The sequence below is a fragment of the Montipora capricornis genome, chromosome 7 (genome assembly GCF_036669925.1).
Source record: "Montipora capricornis isolate CH-2021 chromosome 7, ASM3666992v2, whole genome shotgun sequence".
NCBI classification, from domain to species: domain Eukaryota; kingdom Metazoa; phylum Cnidaria; class Anthozoa; order Scleractinia; family Acroporidae; genus Montipora; species Montipora capricornis.
In genome coordinates this window covers 7,694,306-7,714,721 of record NC_090889.1, presented here as the reverse complement: position 1 = coordinate 7,714,721, position 20,416 = coordinate 7,694,306, and the positions used below count along the sequence as shown (strand labels likewise).

At 38.6% G+C, this 20,416-nt stretch overlaps 3 protein-coding genes across 3 annotated transcripts in view; 1 reads left to right on the top strand and 2 right to left on the bottom strand.

The window, feature by feature from the left end:
* The window catches only part of LOC138058144 (probable ATP-dependent RNA helicase DDX60), a 92,916-nt gene extending 90,493 nt beyond the window's left edge, over positions 1 to 2,423 (top strand). The window contains 2 exon segments of the mRNA XM_068904027.1: positions 1,067 to 1,129; positions 1,971 to 2,423. Coding sequence (XP_068760128.1) covers positions 1,067 to 1,129; positions 1,971 to 2,088 — 181 coding nt within the window. The 3' untranslated portion in view covers positions 2,089 to 2,423.
* Positions 2,424 to 3,324: 901 nt separating this feature from the next.
* LOC138055502 (uncharacterized) lies at positions 3,325 to 4,017 on the bottom strand. Its single transcript, XM_068901422.1, has one exon. The coding sequence runs from the start codon at positions 4,015 to 4,017 to the stop codon at positions 3,325 to 3,327; it is 693 nt and encodes a 230-aa protein (XP_068757523.1).
* Positions 4,018 to 7,561: 3,544 nt separating this feature from the next.
* LOC138057427 (uncharacterized) lies at positions 7,562 to 17,644 on the bottom strand. The gene is made up of 18 exons (XM_068903454.1): positions 17,634 to 17,644; positions 16,814 to 16,879; positions 16,476 to 16,559; positions 16,003 to 16,059; positions 15,396 to 15,437; positions 15,065 to 15,136; positions 13,556 to 13,603; positions 13,305 to 13,408; positions 12,979 to 13,061; positions 12,014 to 12,102; positions 11,232 to 11,336; positions 11,055 to 11,136; positions 10,254 to 10,317; positions 10,035 to 10,082; positions 9,517 to 9,564; positions 9,023 to 9,058; positions 8,685 to 8,753; positions 7,562 to 8,257 (listed from the first exon to the last, which is right to left on the bottom strand). The coding sequence occupies exons 6-18, from the start codon at positions 15,114 to 15,116 to the stop codon at positions 8,213 to 8,215; spliced, it is 873 nt and encodes a 290-aa protein (XP_068759555.1). The 5' UTR covers positions 15,117 to 15,136; positions 15,396 to 15,437; positions 16,003 to 16,059; positions 16,476 to 16,559; positions 16,814 to 16,879; positions 17,634 to 17,644; the 3' UTR covers positions 7,562 to 8,212.
* Between the last annotated feature and the right edge of the window lie 2,772 nt (positions 17,645 to 20,416).

Sequence of the window (20,416 nt, the reverse complement as noted above, 5' to 3'; positions counted from 1 at the left end):
TCATAGTGCCCACTATTTGTTCACTTCAGGATCCTACCAGTAACAATTCTCTATTATCATTTGGTTTCCTCTATGATGCGTGCCCTTAACAATCACCTTGTCCCTTCTAATATTTTTATGCTCTTTACCCACTCCGAGCAGTTTCATCATCGTTCCACAAGATTCCCTGTAGCAGGTAATCTATACGCTAAAGCCTCTAGAACTAACCAACTATTATTTTGTTTTGCTAGAATTGGTGTAAGAGTGTGGAGTAGCATCCCAATGAAACTTCTTATGAAAAATGGAACCCCGTTTAAGCGTGAACTCAAAAATCGGCTGTTAAAACTAATGGAAATTGAGGAGCTGAATGTTGATTTACGCTGCACGGCAATTTGCAAATATCTCTCGTCCGCTAGTTAAAGTTAAATTAACTTTTCAATAAATCTACATTTAAATTCAAATCTAATCATTTTAAATTGTAATTAGTCATGTTTCAACAGGGTATCTTGATAACTGTGTAATTAAATAGCTAATTAACCGATTTTTTATTTTGTATGTACTTTGTGATTTTAACAGGATTTTGTTGAATATATTTTCAATAACAGAGACAGGACTTGTTTTAAAAAGGTGGCCCGCCTAGAATAGCTTTGCTAATTGCGGGTCGCCTAGGACTGTGATGATATTGCAATGCTAATAAACAAATAAATTGCATTGATTGATAACATTTTGCATTGACTACTATATTACATTTTGCGTCGATGTTGTTACATTTTACGTTAGTATTACATTTTTGCGGTGGATCTTATTACATTTTGCGCTAGTATTACAGTTTGTGGCGATTATTACATTTTGGGGCGTAACAGCTGCCTGTAGCCTTCAGCTTTTCTTCATATTCACTAAACTGATGAAAAGGTTAGTGTTAAAGACGTTTGCGCTTCTTCTTGTGATATGTGAACTAGCGTCGCTTTATATATGGGTTGTAAACAATTTGACGATTGTTTTTTTTTTAACGGATATGGCATTTACCAGTGTATGTTTCACCTGAGTGGAAGCATTGTTTGTTAACATTCTTTATGTTCCTCTTTAGAATCCAAGCGGGGGAGGTTTTCCATAAGCTGAAGGACTTTTGCCTAACCATCAAATCAATCAGGTATCCAGTGAATGATCATCGACTTACAGATTAGGTTTGACTCCTGATAGGAGCACTCACTTTTTCCGAGTTTGCCTGTCTCATTCATTCACCAGGCTCAAAATATACCACCACATTTATTTCATTGTGCATATGCCACACATTGACATCCAGATCCTAGCAGTATGCAGGATGTTTTGTCCCATGAACCTAGTTTAATTGCCTCGGGTCCCACAAGTCTGCTGTAGCTTAGTGAAATTGCGTCCAAACTAGTAATCGGAAGGTCTTAACTGTCAAGGGATCGATGTAAAGCTAGTTCTTAGATCATCAAGACATCCGAGGGACATTTATGTGTTTTGGTTTACAGCCATGTGACTTCTCTTTGAAGGGATATTTGTAGAATTATATGGTGACAAAGTACCTATAAGTGGAGAGTTCTCTCCAAAGTGGTACCGCTATAAAACTGGAGATATATAAAAGGGTTGGTAATTAAAGAGATGAAGTGTTGCAAAGGGTAGGGAAAGTTGTCATTTAAGTATTTAACACGGCGTTTCAAAATATTTCTAATGGGCGACATTTTCCTTCTAAGTGATTTTTTTTTTCACCTTACCAAAAATAGGCCAATAGGTCAATCGTTGATTTTTTCATCTACCCTACTGCACAACTTCCGCGCAAAAATGTCGTGCAGAAAATTGATGCTAGGTGAAAATGGGCGTGCGGTGGATTTAAAATTAGACGTTTGAACTGACCCTGTATATACGGCTTTCCGGACTTGACTGTTCGCCTGGTGTCCACGTCGGGTGTGTTCAGCTAAGTGCGGAAAAAATCATTCATATTTTTCTTTGTTTGTTTTATATTTTAGTTGTTCCCTGGAGGAGCTAGGAACAGAAAGCGACAACGTGGTGCGTGCTTTTAAGCAGCTGGCGGCAGAGTTTGGAGACAAATTCAACGACCAGTTCGGTCGCGACATAATTGTATGAGCGTGTCCGATGTCAATTGTTACTTTAAACGGGGAAAAGATAGAAACTTCGAGAAAAACTAATTAAAAATATTGTTGTGATATGGAATTTCATTATTTAGTAGAGTTGAGTCATTTCGCTTCCATGGCTTAAGAACTTGTGAACCTCATGTTAATCTTATGATTGGAGGTCGAGGTTATCCTACACAATGTTAGTCCAATGATGCAATGTCTTAAGGTTAATCCGACGCATTTGCTTTTTGTTTTAGTAGTGTTTTCGTCTATTTAATGGATTGTTTTTGTTTGTTATCCATAGCTCTCAGATAGACAGGTTTCAAAGATAAATGTTGTTGACCTTGGCTTGTGTGAGTGTTGATTTTGAACTGTTGTTCTTTCCAAGATTTTCATTTGATACTTGTATCGTAGCGGAGCTCAGGGCGCCCAAGGCGCGCGCGAGGAGCACCATGGGTAAGAATATGGAAAATTTGGTTTTGGTCACCGGCCGACTGGTGTGTTTTGCTGAACTTGATATGGTTGTGTTTGGTAAATACTCAACTGACTTGTCAGAATGAAATAAAAATGTTCACGGGCCTTCTGACTCGCAAATTGAAAGCCGCTTCCGAGATCCATAGACAAAGACAATTAGAATAACAATGTTTCTCTTGCTACTGCATTTGATCACGAAAAAAATATCACTTCCACAACAAATAAGTATTCATTTAGCGATGGATATACTTGTCAAATTTTTCTCGCGATCGAACCGCTCCAAATGTTACAAAAGGAAAAAACACATGCAATTTCTTTTAGGGAATCACGTGACACAAAAAAAGCTGACTGAAACCACCGAAAATCGGTCGACGCTAACTAAAATACCAAATTTTGGCATTTTCAGGTTCATTACGCTATATTCCGCTTTATTTGGGTGTCATTCCGCCTTATTCCGGTGTCAAGCCGGCTCGTTCCGGTATATTCCGGAACCATTCTTGTTCATTTCGTTTCGTTCCGGTGTTATTCCGTCTCATTCCGGCATATTATTCCGTTCCGTTCCAGTGGTATTCACCAGACGCCAATATCCTACCGACGCGAATCCTACTGTAGAGGCGTCAGAGAACATGTGAAGCTGTACAACTGAAGCGTTACCGAATCTCTTCGGCTTGTAACAACGATCAATCTTTATCTCGATGAGCTTTGGCACATCCTTAACCCATTTGACCCACTGTTCTCTCTCTTCTTCAGGAAGTAACTCATCCCATCCCATCTACTTTCTAGTTAGTAACTGCAACAGTAACTTGGCTTTCAACGTAAATGGCGCGAGAAATCCAAGCGGGTCGAACAAGTTATATAACACAGAAAGCATACCATGCTTCGTTAATGGCTTCTCACGCACCAAATTCTGAAACTTCTTCACTGCGTCCCACACCAACTTATCATCGTTTATTTTCCACTTCAGCCCTAAGGCGCTCTGTGTCGGAAGTCGCTCCGTTTCTAAATTGGCAACATCTTTAGCTCTTTCTGACTCCATAATTCTTTTGCTGTTGCTGTACCACTTAGTGAGGTTAAAAAAACCCTTGCACTCCACGCAGGTTCTTGCAACCTCTTTTGTGTCAACTGACTTTACCAAGTCGTCAAAATACATGTTGCGGTGAACAGTGTCGGTCACTACAGGGTCATCACTGTCATAAAGTTCCATTGTTTTCTTCAAACAAAAACTGGCGACACACGGTGAAAATATTGCCCCGAAGAGATATCTCAACATCCGGTACTCAACAAGCTCTTTAGACAAATCTCCGTTCAGCCAAAACAAATACCTCAACGCGTCCATCTGACTGGGCTCCACTGACAACTGCATGAACATCCCTCCAATATCTGCCACTACTGCATACTGTTCCGGAAACGAATTAGCACACCAATGAGAGAGCATACCATCGACTCCAGGTTCCTTATTCTTCATCGGATGACATAAGTTGTATTCAGTTTGTTATTTTTATCATCTTTTCGACAGAAGATGGTCACTTTTCCAGCGGATTGAGCGCGCTATTTACCTAGGATCTCGTTTGTATCGACTCCATTACTAAAGTAAAGGCATGTGCCATTGGCCGCCTTTAGGACAACGTGAATAAGGCGGCTCCGACCGCAATGGCGGATGTCGCATCAACTGCGTTGGAAAAGCGCATAGAAGAGTCTATCGCAAAGGCTGTTCCAGTTATTCTGGACAAGTTATTTTCTTCAGGAAGTTTTGTTACCTCGCAAGAGCCTTCAAACAAGAACGTAGATTCTAGTTCCCCGAGCAACCAGAGAGACGAGGGAGCCCCGGGCTCTTCTAATCGGAGTGAACGCTTCTTCTCAACAGAGGAGGATTTTAAGCTCTCTTCAGAGCTTCTCGATCTTACAACCAAGGCTTTCACTAAGCCTCTGACCAAAGAGAAATGGAAAGATCTGTCAGTTAGTTACCCTCCGATCAAGGGGACGGAGGGATTTATGCGTGCTCCCACCATGGAAGCTGGCATTAAGGAGGAGATCAATAAATCGCATGAGCATCGGAAGACCAAGGTGGTATTTTCTTTTGATGATGGCCTAACTGAGCAGCAGGGGCCTTTCCTCACAGTGGCTAGGCCAATTCTGGCAGCATTGATGAATCTTGACCCCCCCTCCCCCCTTCCCCCTAATGACGAAGGAGGTGGGGGACCTGACCCCGAGGTTGTCCGGGAGATGCTTTAGGATGCTCTAGTTCTGCTGGGTAATGCAAACGTCTGTTTGAATGTCTGGAGACGGCGTCGTTTCTCAGATTACCTGACAGATCTGGGCACACGGACTCTTCGTGAGAGCATTCCAACAGACAGGCATCTGTTCCTACACTAGTTCCATGAAAAAAATAAAGAGTGAGCATGACCCCAAGACTTCCACCTCCAACACAGCATGAAAAGGCAAATTTAAGTTGGCGTAATGTTAGCATAAATCTGCAGTAAAGGTCGGATTTAAGAAGATTTACGCCACATTTACATTTCGTAAATGTAAGTTTTACGCTACCTTTACGCTTAAATGTAAAGCTAGAGTAGTGAGACTCCTTTACGAGGCCTTTAAGGACTGCGTAAAGCGGGTGTAAGGTAGAGATTTACGCGAACTTTACGTATATAAGCACTACGTAAAGCTGGTATAAGGTGGAGATTTACGCCTGCTTTATGTATAAATTTACAGATAAATGGGTAACTTTAAGCCATGATTATACTTGGCGTAAAGGCACTGTTATTTTTTGTATCCTTGGCTTGCACCTGACGTCATGGCGGCCATGTTTGTGTACTGAACAATAACAAAAAAGTCTTTTGGCAATTCACCTTTATCACGCGGCGGCCATTTTGGAGTCCGCGGGGAATAACTTTGTCTTTGCATTGTCTTTGCCCGTCCAGCCTCACACTGAATAAGAGGTTCGACAGGCAAAATCTTTTGTTTGGACATTGAGTGATATGGCTCTATTTGACTCGATTATCATGCAAAACGCCAGGGACAGGGACAGGTGGGTGAAGAAAACAAGACAGCTGTATCGGAACTACATGCCAAAATTGTGCACTCTTTTATAGGGGGAGTCCGGAAAATAAGCAAACAGCTTTGTGATATATAATTTCTATAATTTGAGGGTAAAATAAAAGAACGCTGAGAAACCCGTTGCACACCTTTAACCTTAAATTCTTAGGAAGGAATGGATACACTAGTCAATGAATAAATCTACTGTCTTCACAATCTTGTTTATTTCGCGAAAAACACGCTCCTATATTATTAATCACCATTTAATGTACAAAACCTTCTTAACGGTAACAATTTTTTAAGATATTTTCTGAACACTTAAATCGCACAATCTCTCGTCTGCAATACGCCAACTGAACATGAAACCGCGTGCAGATAAAGATAACCCCAGAACGTATTTAACTCCAGAACGTAAGGATTTTTAACCCCTGGACGTAAGTATTTACAACCCCTCGACGTAAGGAATTTTAACCCCAGAACGTAAGGATTTTAACCCCAGGGCCCGGTTGTTCAAAAGCCGATTAACGCTAATCCCAGATTAAAAATTAACCAAGAAGTTTATTTCTCTACTCCCAAATGCTGTTCGACGCTGATATTCGGATAAAATTTACACTAGTAGATGCCGCTCTTGAAAAACAAAAATAAGCAAAAGAACTTTAATCAAAAAGTTGAAAACATGAAACAAAAGTTTAAGCTAATCTTGGATTAAGTTAATCGGCTTTCGAACAACCGGGCCCTGGACGTAAGGATTTTTAACCCCAGAACGTAAGGATTAACCCTAGAAAATAAGGATTTTTAACCCATGGACGTAAGGTTTTATAACCCCTCGACGTAAGGATTTTTAACCCCAGAAGGTAAGGATTCACAACCCCTGGACGTAAGGATTTTTAACCCCAGAACGTAAGGATTCACAACCCCTGGACGTAAGGATTTTTAACCCCAGAACGTAAGGATTTTTAACCCCAGAACGTAAGGATTTTTAACCCCTGGACGTAAGGATTTATAACTCCTGGACGTAAGGACTTTTAACCCCAGAACGTAAGGATTTACAACCCCTGGACGTAAGGATTTTTAACCCCAGAACGTAAGGATTTTAACCCCTGGACGTAAGGATTTTTAACCCCAGAACGTAAGGAGAACGTACGGATTTTAACCCTTGAACGTAACGTTTTATAACCCCTGGACGTAAGGATTTATAACCCCAGAACGTAAGGATCTAACCCCAGAACGTACGGATTTTAACCCTTGAACGTAACGTTTTATAACCCCTGGACGTAAGGATTTTAACCCCTGGACGTAAGGATTTTTAACCCCAGAACGTACGGATTTTAACCCTTGAACGTAACGTTTTATAACCCCTGGACGTAAGGATTTATAACCCCAGAACGTAAGGATCTAACCCCTGAACGTAAGGTTTTATAACGCCTGGACGTAATAACCCCCGTACGTAAGGATTTATAACTCCTGGGCCCGGTTGTTCGAAAGCCGATTAGCTTAATCCAGGATTAGCGTAAACTTTTGTTTCATGTTTTCAACTTTTTGGTGAAAGGTTGTTTTGCTTATTTTTTTTTTCAAGATTGACTTCTTCTAATGTAAAGTTTTGCCAAATATCAACGTTGAACAGCATTTAGTAGTGGAGTAATAAACTCCTTGGTTAATTTTTAATCTGGGATTAGCGTTAATCGGCTTTTGAACAACCGGGCCCTGGACGTAAGGATTTGTAACCCCTGGAAGTAAACACTTTATAATGTAAGACGTTTTTTATCCCTGAATGGAAGAATAAATTGAATGCGTTTCTAACCCCCGAATGTAAGACTTTATCAACCCCTCAATGTAACGCCTTTCGTGGCAACCCCAACGAGCAACACTAAGAAATGGTTGGATGATGTTTTGAATCACTCAAATGCAGTTTAATATTAATATCTCTTAATTGTCATTTGGCTCCGGCAATGAACCTCGCCATTTGCAGTGGAAAGGGCATTCCTTTATACGGGTTGCCCTCAAGGAATGTTATTGAAGCAAACTTGACTAGCACTCTTGTATCCCAAGGTTTATTTATCTTCTTTAACATGTTTTGCTGATTCACGTATTTATTATTAGAAGTTTTATTTTTGTTTTTTGCATCCAACGAAAAGATTAGCGAGATGAAAACCTTGGTATCAGAAAATTAACTATTTTTTATATTAGAACAAGTCATGCGCTTATTAGCAAAACTATTCCATCAAAGCATACACAAATAGTACCCGTGGATCATCATTTCTAGCTAAAAAACAATTAAAAACATGTTTTCTCTATTTTCACATTACCGGTATTTCCTAAACACCAGGAAGGCTTGATTCGAGAGAATGAAATGCAACATAAGGCAAATAGACTGAACTCGAGTCCGAGTATGAGCTCGTTTACAAAAACTGAGCCATCTTCGTTTACACCTTAAAACAAGGAAACAGTGAATTCATGAAAGCTGTATATAGGGCCCTTCCTATGCCCCCTGAATTGCATCTTTCAGAGGACAAACTCGTGTAAGTTTATTGTCCCATGCCCAGTTCTTCGTGTTCTTAGAACACCAGGAGTTGTAACTGGGAATATTCTTATCACTGATAGTAAATAAATATTAATTTTAATAATAATTATTGACTGGCAATGTTGTCCCTGTTGATGCCTGGGAATGTTACCTGGAAAACAAAAGTAATGAAAATTAATACGAACCCCTTAACCCCTATCCTGACTCATGAACAATTAAAGCCCGTATAGTAAACTGTTATCATTATGGCTGAATATTGGCTTGAAAACCAAAGCAGGAGGTTACTTTATGTTTAAAACATGTTGTTACCGAGCAGCGTGAGTCCGTTGGTAAGGGTAGCGAATGCTGGAGAGACAGAACGCTGAGCAAAGCAAAAGAATATAAATGGTTTTCAGTCACGTGATGAGACGACCATGCTGGTGCACAAAACAATAGCAGATTATGGCTCATGTTTTGCATGATAATAAAGTCAAATTCCCAAAAGACTTTTTTTCTCTATTGTTCTGTGCACCAATATGGCTGCTGTTACGTCAGGTGAGAACCTTCTGTAATAGACAGAACGTATGATGGGCACTTACTATTCTGCTGCTATCTTCATCATTGTCATTGCCATAAATGTCCTCTCGTGGACGTTTTGACTGTTCAACCTGGAGAAAATAAAGTCATATCTCCATTTAACCTTATACAACCAAACGTGGCCCAAAAATTAATTCTTTTTTTGGTTCTCGTTTCAATATATGCTGATTCTGGTGTATGTAAGTTAACTTGAAATAGTGAAAAAAGAGCACTGATTTAGCCATAACAAGTTGAATTCCCTGCATTTTACAGTAATTACAACGTTTTGTTATGTGGGATAGTAGACTGTCACGCGTTACTTAATGGACGTTCTCTTAAAATTCCCCAGAATGTTCCTTACCTCTTTTTCCAAGAAACGAAGTCTCTTCTGTCTTACCTATAAAAAAAAATAACCTTACACCACTTATTTACCAGGCCCTACTGAGGAGCTATATTGCATCACAACACTGTAGAACATTGCTACTGTTATTGGAAATATATATGTTGCTTCCCAAGAAGCATGAAACTCCGAGTAGCATTAAATGTTCAAGACCACTCAATCCAGCTCCATCTGCCCACTTGTATATCGTACATCCTGTGCCCAAGTTCAGGAGTTGCCATGAAGCCATTATGGTGACAACCGGGTGGGCACACTGTCTACATATTGTGTATATATATATATATATATATGTATCTATCTATTTGGTCTGAGTTAGACATTTGCTTTGGCTGCAAAAAAAGGCCGTGGTTGTGTTGTCATGTTACGTTACAACACTCCTCTGTCAGGAAAAAAAATACTATTTTATGCCCAGAATCTCTACAAGAGATACTGTTTATCTAAAAAGAATGCAAGACCTGTTCCGTATCTTGTACCGTCCTATCCAATTCACTTTCTGAATTCTCCTGAAAAATTAACATTAATGTCTCATGAAACAAACGCAACTTAAAATAATTTTCTTGCAAAGAAATAAGGCACTACTGTAAATCAATGTTGTCATCACTACATAATAATTATCCTTCACATTTCAAATCACATTTTGCCTAAATCAAGAAAATGTAATGTTCTGTAAAAAAAAAAACGGTTTTCTTGTTAATTTTGTTCTTGCATTGAAATGGGTGACTTGAAAGTAAAGACCCATCAGAACAATATCAGCCCTACCAACGTCAAAAGACTTTCAAAGTTACCTAAAAGACCTGACGTTAGTGTAAACTACATGTAGATACAGACTCAAGTCTAGTCTTAACTCAAGACTTCATAGGCTCCACGGAAGGGTCTTTGGGGACTTTCATGTCACCCTTCAGAAATCAGTATATGCAAAATGTTATGCAATGAGCTAGTAAAAGGAGATAAATGCTGTAACATTTATTTTTACCAGTACTTGTTGTTGCTGGTCCTGTTGTGTTCTCACGTTTTCCCTTTCCTAAAATATTTAAATGCAACTAGGCCTCAGCATTTTCACTGCACTTTGATATAACAAAAAGTGTTTTCTTTTTTGGGTTTGGGGATGTTCTCTTGTGACATGAATGAAAAAAGGAAGGAGGTGGGGGTACATACCTTACATGTACGATTGCTCTATTACACATGCCCTTACCAATAGCTCTGAATATTCTTTGTCCTGCCTCTGTTTCAACTCTCGCTGTTGCTGCAAGAGCTCTCTGCAGTTCATTGAAATACCTTTTATTAGAGGAGTTCATATGGTTTGGTGCATGAATATTAAATTCTATTGCTAGGCAATGTTGTCATACTAATAATAAATGTAGATTCTATGCACTTCATTATTGTCCCTCCTGACTAATGTCTATTCCAATGCATTTTTTCTCCAACGATTATGCTAAGCATTCCATTTACATCACTAGCATTTTTAATTTTAAGAACTAATCACTAACCGAGAGTGAAGTCATTCAGGCAAAATCTTAAACTCAGGCCTGGCCATATTGACAGAGCAACAGCAAAGTCATTACAGCTCTGCCAGGGTTTCATATTTTGCTGTAACAACCCAATGGTCACAAAAAAAGTTATTTGTTATTAATTATAGCTTACAGAACGGTTCTAAAGAAGAAAAATAATGATTTGCATACCGGTTATTCATAATTGGCCCGTTGGCATTACGGGAGAATAATGCTCCCTCAGTGCTTATAGCTGTTCTTAGCCAATCAGAGTGTGCGTATATTGACCAGAAACACTAGCCATATAATAATTTTATTAATTTCAATTGCGTCTTTTGTATTTGCTCTCGATGTGAATGACCGAAGTGATCATAGGAGATGGACAGGATAACAGAAGGGTTAAAGTAAGAGGAAAAAAACTGGGGGTGGACGAATGAAACAATGAAGTTTAAAACTAACTTAAAGTTTGTGACTCTCTATATATGAAAATAACAAGACGATCTAACCTCTGTGATCTTACAATACTTGATGCCTGAATAGCATCCTCCACTGCAGCAGTAAGGTTGGTGGCTAGGTCCTCTGTGTTTCCTACCAAGGAATAGCAGCACTTAACAACTTCAACTGACTGGATTGCTTTCAAAGGCATAATAATAAGGTTAAGGTGGTTTGGTAGTGGGCCTCACCTTCTATTATGTCTCCGACAACCAATCTTGTGGATGACATTGTTGGCTGTAAGATGCGGGCATCAAGGTGGCCACTGTTTACCAGCAACTTTTCTTTTCCACACACTATTAAAATGAAACACAGAAAAAATTGAGAAGTCAGTCTTGACTAAGCTAAAAACTGGAATGTTACCACAAATGATCTTTTTTTTTTCTTTATTTTGTCCTTATTATCACCATCAGTTACTGTTCATTCAATACTGAGCAGTATTGCCCCCCGACCTTTCAAGAATATTACTAATAGAATTATTGCAATTTTTGTAAACAATACTGCGACATTTCTTCCTGAAAGTGTTAGAATCATAGATCTTTGCTAGCTTAGTAACCTTTAATGATAATAATCAATTATAATAATAACTTTGTAGAAAGAGAGTATGGTTTTTTGTCGTTTGCTTTCTTTCAGATGTTACATGATAGTGCATCACTAAGAAAAGGATACATGAAAGACTGTACCCAAAAATATTCAAGTTAACTGAGTTTCAAAAAATAGGAATACAGGCATAAACTTGCAGCAAGGGCCAAGTTACTCAAAAGATGGATAATGCTATCCACCGGATATAGCACTATCCATTGGATAGCACAAATGTTTTCGCTATGACTTTTTTTATTGGATAGTGATTTACGCGGCATATAGCTCTATAGCACTATCCAGATGTATGAGACAACTCCTTACGTACTGTCTACCAACAGGTGTCAGAATAGTAACATGTATCATTAGTTATGTTACTTTTGCATTTAAATACCTTCCAAGTCGAAATCAGAGCCCATCAAAGAAAAATGAACATTGCACTTTTCCAGAGCTCTTATGGCCTCTTCAGATGTCATTAGTGTCCTGCAGTTGTTGAATATTACATAAAAAAAATTGTGGTTTTTTCCTGTATATTTAATTATTTGATGAGAGCATGCTGTGTAGGAAGATATAATTATTTTATATCGAGCACGAACATCGGGCGAGTAGCATAATAATTGTTTTCTTCAAAACTCCAAGACCAAAAACCATTCCATATCATGTTGATCTTATTTGGCACACAATGGCCATGAAAATGCTTTTGTTGGCCATTATTTTCTCAGAACTGCAATAGTGTTTTCAGCTCGCTTTATTGCTTATGCATTATTGGACAATATCAGGGGCACTACGTATATTAACTTACAGCCTGTGGGCCAATGAAAATGCTGGAAATTTGATATTCGAAGTTTAGCTTTTAATACAAATTTATACTGAATTGATACCATTATTTTCTTCTTCTTTCCCTCTCTTTTTTAACAATGATGAAAGAAATTATGACATGCATCCATTGACATGTACATTCAAGCAGTTTTGGAAAGAACCTTTTCAATTCCATGAAACAATGTTATTAAATTAATTCTCTATTGACTCCATTGAATTGGATGGGTGCGTCCCTGATCTGGCTGGTCATGAGATTTTTAATTTTGAGATATCACAGTCCATCACTGCATTGTAATATTATTGTGTCTCCCAACTTCCTAATTTGTTGGCCCCTCGTACATTTCATTTCCTTTTCAAAGTGCACCCATGTAGGGATTCCATCTTACCCCTTATCCTTATGTGGCTGGCTCTGCACGCTAGCAAGATGAACAAGATTCCGTGTTTGGATTGCCAAACCCTTTCTGAATGGGCAAAAATGAGCTCAGGGTCCCCCAAAGTCTGGTCAAATAGACCCTTATAGAAGTGCATGCACACATTTACCTTAAGGCCTCTAATGCTTGGCTGGTTAATCTGTACCTGATGATACAGACTGGAGTGACATCACTGTAGCTCTGAAGTTGCAACTATATCATATAATAGCATAAATTGATTGATAATCTTTTTTATGATTATCTTTTATTCGTTACAATTAAAAGCAGACATTAATTTCATTTTCTGCCATTAAAAGCAAGACTTTGTGTGAAGACAGAGGAACAAATAATTATACTTGATTTTGTAATGCCAAATTTTATATTACTTGAAAACTCTGAAAAGGGTCAAGCCGACCACAAAATTGACAGTATTACTATTATATTCCTTGTGATTACCTCTGATGGTGTAAGGCACAACACTGGCAGTCGCTGGGGAACTCTGTTAGCAGCCAAAAATCTCTTGAGAACACAAGCATCGAATGATGCTCCACTCCTTGCATCTGCAAATAAATTCCGGTAGACATTGTCTTTTTCCTTTTCCTTCTTTTTCATACTTATTGTTGTCTTATGAAAAAAAGGGACAATCTTCAACTCAACACTTGCATTAATCATTTAGTACGTTAGAATAATAACTGCATGTACAATACCAAGTTCAGCAGCAGTCAGCAAATCAGGTTCCTCTTCTACTTCTCCCACTTTGATAGAAAAACAATAATTATTAATACTGTGAACTTATCATTATTATTATTATTATTATTATTATTATTATTATTACTATTATTATTATTATTGAGGAAATCAACTCACAAGGGAGCCAGTAAGGTCTTATAGCCCAATTTACCATATTATTCAAAAGTGGTAACATGTCAGAAGATTAGACCATTTTACAGTTGTGGCTAAGTTACCAGGCCTAACAATGGAAGCGAGGCTGCCGGTGACCCTGTTTTGATACAAACCTTCGTGCTTTTGTAATGTTAATATGGACTAATTAGCGTTACAACAACACAATTTACATGATAAAAGCAGTGAGGTCTGTATCAATGCAAGGTCACCGGCAGCCTCGCAGCCATTCATAGGCTTGGTCGCTGAGCAAACAACTGTAAAATGGCCTATTATAGCTGCAGGCATTAACAAATCAAATAAATGAGAAATCAACAGATTATGCCTTTTTTTTAAAACAGCCTCATATACACAATTCTGTTGGTTGGGCAAGGTCGAGATCAGGTGTCTTACACCTATAGATAAAGAGACTACCGGTAATCCTCAATAAACATAACTCTTTGTATCGACAGACTATTTTAAGGTCTCTCCCACCAAGCCAACCAATTAAGGTAATGTAGGCGTCACTCCAATAGCTGGAATTCGGTGATCACAGTGATCTATTTGTTCTTAGACTAAACAATTCCTTACAGGTAGACAACAGGTGTTCTGAACTAACTCAACCAATTAATCAGGACAGTCAGAAGGTTTTGTTATTCTTGTCCTCTGGCTGACAGAGAAGGTAAATGCCTACACCTTTGGGCAAATTACATATGTATATATAGACATTGTTATTGCTTTTGGAGTAGTCTAAAAAATTCTCAAAGTAAAGGTACATGTACACACATCTAAATAGTGCAGTAAAAGAGTGGTCCACATTGATCAGAGATATCTTTCTTTTCTTCTTTTTTTTTTTTTCCTCTGGGGGTGCTCTTTGAGTAGGAGGGCTTTCAAGACTAAGAATAAAAACAGCAACATCTAATGGTTTGGTGTATTAGGTGTATAAAGGTTCAGTCTGATACGAGCGTAGTGACCCATCAGGTCGGCACTCATCTCTGGTTTCTGTAGCATGAAGTGACTAGGAGTATTTCACCTTTCCCCTGGATGGAATGCTATTCCAGCCCAGGGTTAAAATATGCTGGTACCCATTTATACACCTGCGTGAAGAGAGGCACTGTGAAAGTAAAATGACTTGCCCAAGAACTCAACACAATGTCCCCGGCCACTAGACCCGAACCCGGACCACTCAATCTGGAGTAGAGCACTCTAGCCATGAGGTCAATGCGCCTCCCTTTAGTGTATTAGGTGGCAGTTAATTGCTCCTCAAAAGTGTATAATTAAAATTAACTTATGAGTAATTGTTTTATTGCCATATGTGCCTGAGATATGTTACTCACCCTGAACTGCAGTTTTCTCCCACGTGTCCCCCATACAAGTATGTGTTGTCATGGGCACATCAATAACTTTATCTGCACAAGTATCAGGCGAAACCGTTATATAGGTATATTGCTGCATACACTGATTGCACACTGTCAGTTAACCTTTTGTTAATTCCCACTTTAAGTAAATGTACATCACTGTGCACACTTTTTCTTGGTCATAGTGAGAGCTAACAAGTTCTTTTCACAACAACTGTAAAGTAGCAACAAGAATCTTGATATTCAATTGCCATTAAGAAAATTTGATAATTTATAGTGAACTCTCATAATGGTGCTACACCATACTTACCAAATAAGCGACTCACAAAGGTTTCAGCATCCAATCTTGCATCTGAAAAGATGTAAAATACTATACTAATAATAATTATCACATAATTGTATAACTTTTGATAAAGGAAATCAGTTTTATTCTGAGTCAAAGGTTAATTATTATTGCCCACTTCCATCATCTCATGTTAACTGGAACCAGGATATCATTTCATTAATTCAAAAGTGATTTTGATGATCAAATGATATTACATTGGAGGCAGTGTAATGACCCTCTAATGACAAAAATTGTAATTCAAATAATATTGCCCACTTGTGCTGACATATTACCAGATATTTCACTGTCAGTGGGTATTGACATGTTCACTAATTGGTTGCTAGAGAATAATGGATTATGACCTTCCTGGTTGACAGAAAGCCAAATATCTACCACTATTATAGCCTCTTTGTTACAGAATAATAGTTAATATTACTACCACATTCTTAACACACACATCTCCTTTGTTGAATACTTTTAAATAAATAATGTAATGTTAATCTTGTTTTTATTGGTATTGCAACCATCATTGTTGTTATTATTTTTATTATAATAATTACTATCATTTTGTTATCATTTTACCAAGACATACGTTCGACTCCTCGCACACGATGCCCACAGATAGGTGTTGACGAGAGCTCAGAAGCACCTGAAAATAATTTGTGTTTATGAAGAAAGTAAATGACCAGTATAATATCATATAAATCACCCTTGGTCGAAACAGGGAAATATTAAACCCTAAGACTGTGTGCTATTAGGCTTGATTTGATACCCTACTGTATTTAGGATATTAATATTTAATAAAGTTTTAATTTTCTTTACATTGCTTCGTGCAACTATGACAATAAGATTATTGCTTATGGTAGCTACAAGAAGTAATGGAGGTAGATAGGGGAAGGTCAGGGGAGACAACACAGTCGGTACTTTGTTAACATTGGCCGGCTACATATGTAATTGTAACATAGTTTTCCAAATAAGCAAGAGCCTTGGTTTTCTGCATACCATTTTCGTGAAAATGAATTTAGCTTTTAATTAAGAAGCCTCTCAAACCTAAAAAAGTCTCACCAGGAACACTTATCCTTGGTCCATTTGACCTTTCTGTGTTTCCTCTGGGCACAGCTGACCTGGGGTCCTCATCGTCGCTGATTTCTACTGTTAACATTTATTGATTAAAAGGAAATAAAATATCTTATTTATCCAACAGTTTTCAAATATATATGTATTTGACTGTCTTTACATCTCCTTGAGACTTTGCAGTTGCTTCATTATTCTGAAGGGTTGCATGTGGCTTTTAAAACATTGTCTTTGTTTAATTGTTTTGGATTGCGAAGTCTATTGATTAATTATATACACTAATTATTAGAGTCTTGGGTTTGCATAGGTTACAAGATGATCATACAAACCTATTGATTGCCAGGCATTTTCAAGGGCCAGCAAACCACTGTCTTCATCATGGTGTGGAAAACCATCTGCATACACATAAAAAGAGGAAGACAACATCATGGGGAGGGTATTTAAGAGCCATCTGTAGTGCCAAAGTGTCATAGTGTGCCAAACAGCCCCTAATAGATTACAGTTTTCCCCATGACATTCAAGATTAATGCTGCACCATGTCAAGGTAGGTTAGGGTACCATGCATGGAGTGCCTTTGACTTTAACCCTTTCAGCCCCGTGGGGTTCCCCATTGACAAGTAAAATCGTCTGGCGTTAGACAGAGTAAAATCTATAAGTGACACTATTGGGAGTTAAAGGGTTAATTAATGGGGACATAGTTTTTGAGTGAATCCAGCTGTTGTTAACCCTTTCAGCCCCGTGGGGTTCCCCATTGATGAGTACAATCGTCTGGCATTAGACAGAGTAAAATCTATAAGTGGCACTATCGAGAGTTAAAGGGTTAAAAAGCATTAAATTGTGGGGAATTGCATCAAAGTTCACCAAAATGGATGTTTGACTTCAATTAACGACGGCTCATACTCATTCAAAGGTAGTTTCGCATGATTTACTGAATATGTGGGATAGGCAGATCTTAACAAGTGTTATTGAAATCCGCGATGAAAATCGGGGGTATCCACGCCTTTTTCGAATGTAACTAATCAACAACATTGCATAGCGTTCTATTCCAAATTACAGCTTGATTATCTCTGAAGCATGCATGGTTTACCCCAAATGGTTTTTCTGGAAATTAAGAGCACTTGCTAAGTTCTGAACCGCGGAAAAATTTACCCTGTATTAATAAGCACCACCCATAGGAAATCCTATAATTGCGAGATGCGCAGAAAGTGTGCGCACGAACAATAGTAGACACCCTACCGGCTTAAACCAACATTGCACTTGAGTCATCATCGATTCGTACTGTCCCATTCCGCAATTACAAACAAATACATTTGAACTAATGTTAAGATATACTAATATTACTGATAATGTTTCGTGTTTAAACTTCCGCAAGTCATTTGCTTTTACCATCACTTGGGGGTCGATCTTGTTCAACATTAGCAGTTCTCGTTGCATTCTCATCTATAAATTAAGAGAAAAGGCAGTAAGTTTAAAAGGCAGTATGTTCATGAAAATGAACATAATAAGATTTCAAATAGAACTTAGTTTTGTTATAAAATTTGTCTAAAATCCCCGCTGCCACGAGCAAAGGTCAGACTGCGCGCGATGGTGATCGCTGGCGAGGGAGACCTGGGAAGAGACGAAAAGATAGCGCGGTGCGCGGGAAAAAGCGATAAGATACAATCATATTTACAATAAAAGTGTAAAAAAGAAGCGGTTCGACTACTTTCAATGAGACTGCTATGAATCCATACATATTATTTTCCTGTCTGTGGTATGCACGAGATGCCGCCTATGATGTATAATTACATAAAAAGTGACTCCACAAACCTTGCTCGGTTCTCCTAGAACTTTCCCCTTTGTCACGCAGAGAACCATCTCTGTCCGTACCATCGCCGTTAGTTATCGTTGCAGCTGAAAGAAGATTGCAAGTTAAGGGTCTCTGTCGCACGCATTTTTTCATCATAGTTGCCATTACGTGCTCGCCTGTCTTATCCTGCCCTCATTATCTTTCATACTCCAGGAAACAAAAGTGATTAAAATACTTGGTATAAGAACATATGATCTTGCCTTGATCGATTCTCATGAACACCTTGGTGCGGTTTCTGTACATATGCTTCAGCGTCTCGCCGCACACGTCAATCCACGATCCAGCTAGAGTTAAGAGCGTGGATCCACTGACGGTACGGTAAAACTTGAGTCTACAAACATTAAAAATAGCACTTTAACTTCAACAAGACATATATAGCTTACTAGCTAGAATTTTCATCAGCCTTTTTACCTGTGGGCTTCTTCTCTGGTTAGAAACTGCTCGAAGGAGTGAAGTAGCATCTCCTGAGTTGCTTCGGTGGTGGCGTTATTAGCGAATTCCAGCTCCTTCGATCGTCCACTACTTTCAAGTGTTCTCTGTACGTTTGCGCGAGGAACCCTTAACGTGTCACAAAAGCGTAATAAAGTAAAACAACGTTTCACCGACCTAGACCGAGTCCTATAATTTCTATTGTTGTTGGACGACATGTTGGCAATTTGCTACAAAGTGAAAAAAGAGAACACCGCGTGCAGAGACGTTTCAGTAGATGAATGAAATCGGAGAGAACTGGATACCTGTTTTAAAAAGTCGCAAATAATGAACAAGATAATACCAAAATTGTCTGTGAAATGTCAAGAACCACGCCACTAAAGAAATAAGGAACACCTCTTTCTCAAAAGAACGCCGCCGCCGCTAACATAGGAGGAAACCCAAAATATTAATATAGCAAGCTAAGAGAGATGTTGTTATCTGTTCATTGAGAACGAATACGCTTAATTTAGTATAGATAGGTTTCATATGTAGTACGGTTTATTTCAGTACATGATATTGTCAGAGTATTTCTATGATCTTAACCATTACGCAACGCGCTCCCTTGTAACTGTAGAGGGACGATTGTTTTCCCATTTCTTTAACCCGTTGATAACGTGTACCACATCCTGTTCATAAGAGGGTAATTGTTTTCCTGTCAACATTAGGATTATTGTAACCTTCCATGGAGGGCTTCCGTTAAATCGCTCCTTCTGACGTCGTCGAAAATAAAGAATACACACGTTCAAAAAATCTTTGTGCCTTAAATCGACGGGTGGAGAGCGAGTGAGGCTTTTGTAATGGTAGTCTATTACTCCAATTAACTGAATAGAGTGCAATGTGAAGTGCTAGATTTCAATCCCATGTTCATATGGGATTGAAATTTAGCACTTCACATTACACTCTATTCAGTTAACTCTTTTTAAAATATAAGTGTTACACGGCCAACCTTTGTATAAAAAAAACGTAACCTTTCCTTGTACTAGTACATGTTCAATGCCGTGACTTTAACATCTTCACTTCCCACGGCCTGCTCCCGTCTGACCTTGTTGCTCAGTCGGTAGAGCGGCGGAGATCTAACCCGAAGGTCGTGGGTTCAATTCCCACCCTGGTCAGAGTTTTTCTCTGTCCATGTGTGGGCCCATTTCCATCTGTAGGGCTAACGCTCACATGGTTCATATGGGATTGAAATCTAGCACTTCACATTACACTCTATTCAGTTAACTCTGTTTAAAATATAAGTGCTACACGGCCAACGTTTGTATAAAAAAAATGTAACCTTTCCTTATTACTCCAATTGTTTACCTCCACAGAAATTCCATGTAAAATTTCAATTTTCTGTGACGCCACCGCGACGCCACCGGGAAATACTTTTTCACGAGTCTTGCAAAAAGTGTTGTCACAGTGGGAGAGTTCACCTAATTAAATCCCGGAAAATAAATCATTCGCCTTTTTCATTTCTTACAATCTCTCCGGCCATGTATTGATTTTTCTTTTTATGAATGCTTTTTTTTTTCTTGATGCTAACTACTACTTAGTTAAAGGTTATGAAAACTTGTTAAGGAAAAAACAAACAAACAACGCAAGGCATGGGGGAAGGTTGTAGTTTAGGTTG

What these genes read in the sequence shown, in the direction of transcription:
- LOC138055502 (XM_068901422.1), bottom strand. Translation starts at nt 4,017, where the DNA reads ATGAAGAATAAGGAACCTGGAGTCGATGGTATGCTCTCTCATTGGTGT.
- LOC138057427 (XM_068903454.1), bottom strand. Translation starts at nt 15,116, where the DNA reads ATGACAACACATACTTGTATGGGGGACACGTGGGAGAAAACTGCAGTT. An exon ending in TGTCGGAGACATAATAGAAG is followed by an intron (nt 11,137 to 11,231) that starts GTGAGGCCCACT and finishes ATTCCTTGGTAG; the next exon opens with GAAACACAGAGGACCTAGCC. An exon ending in ATGAAGATAGCAGCAGAATA is followed by an intron (nt 8,258 to 8,684) that starts GTAAGTGCCCAT and finishes TTTGTTTTCCAG; the next exon opens with GTAACATTCCCAGGCATCAA.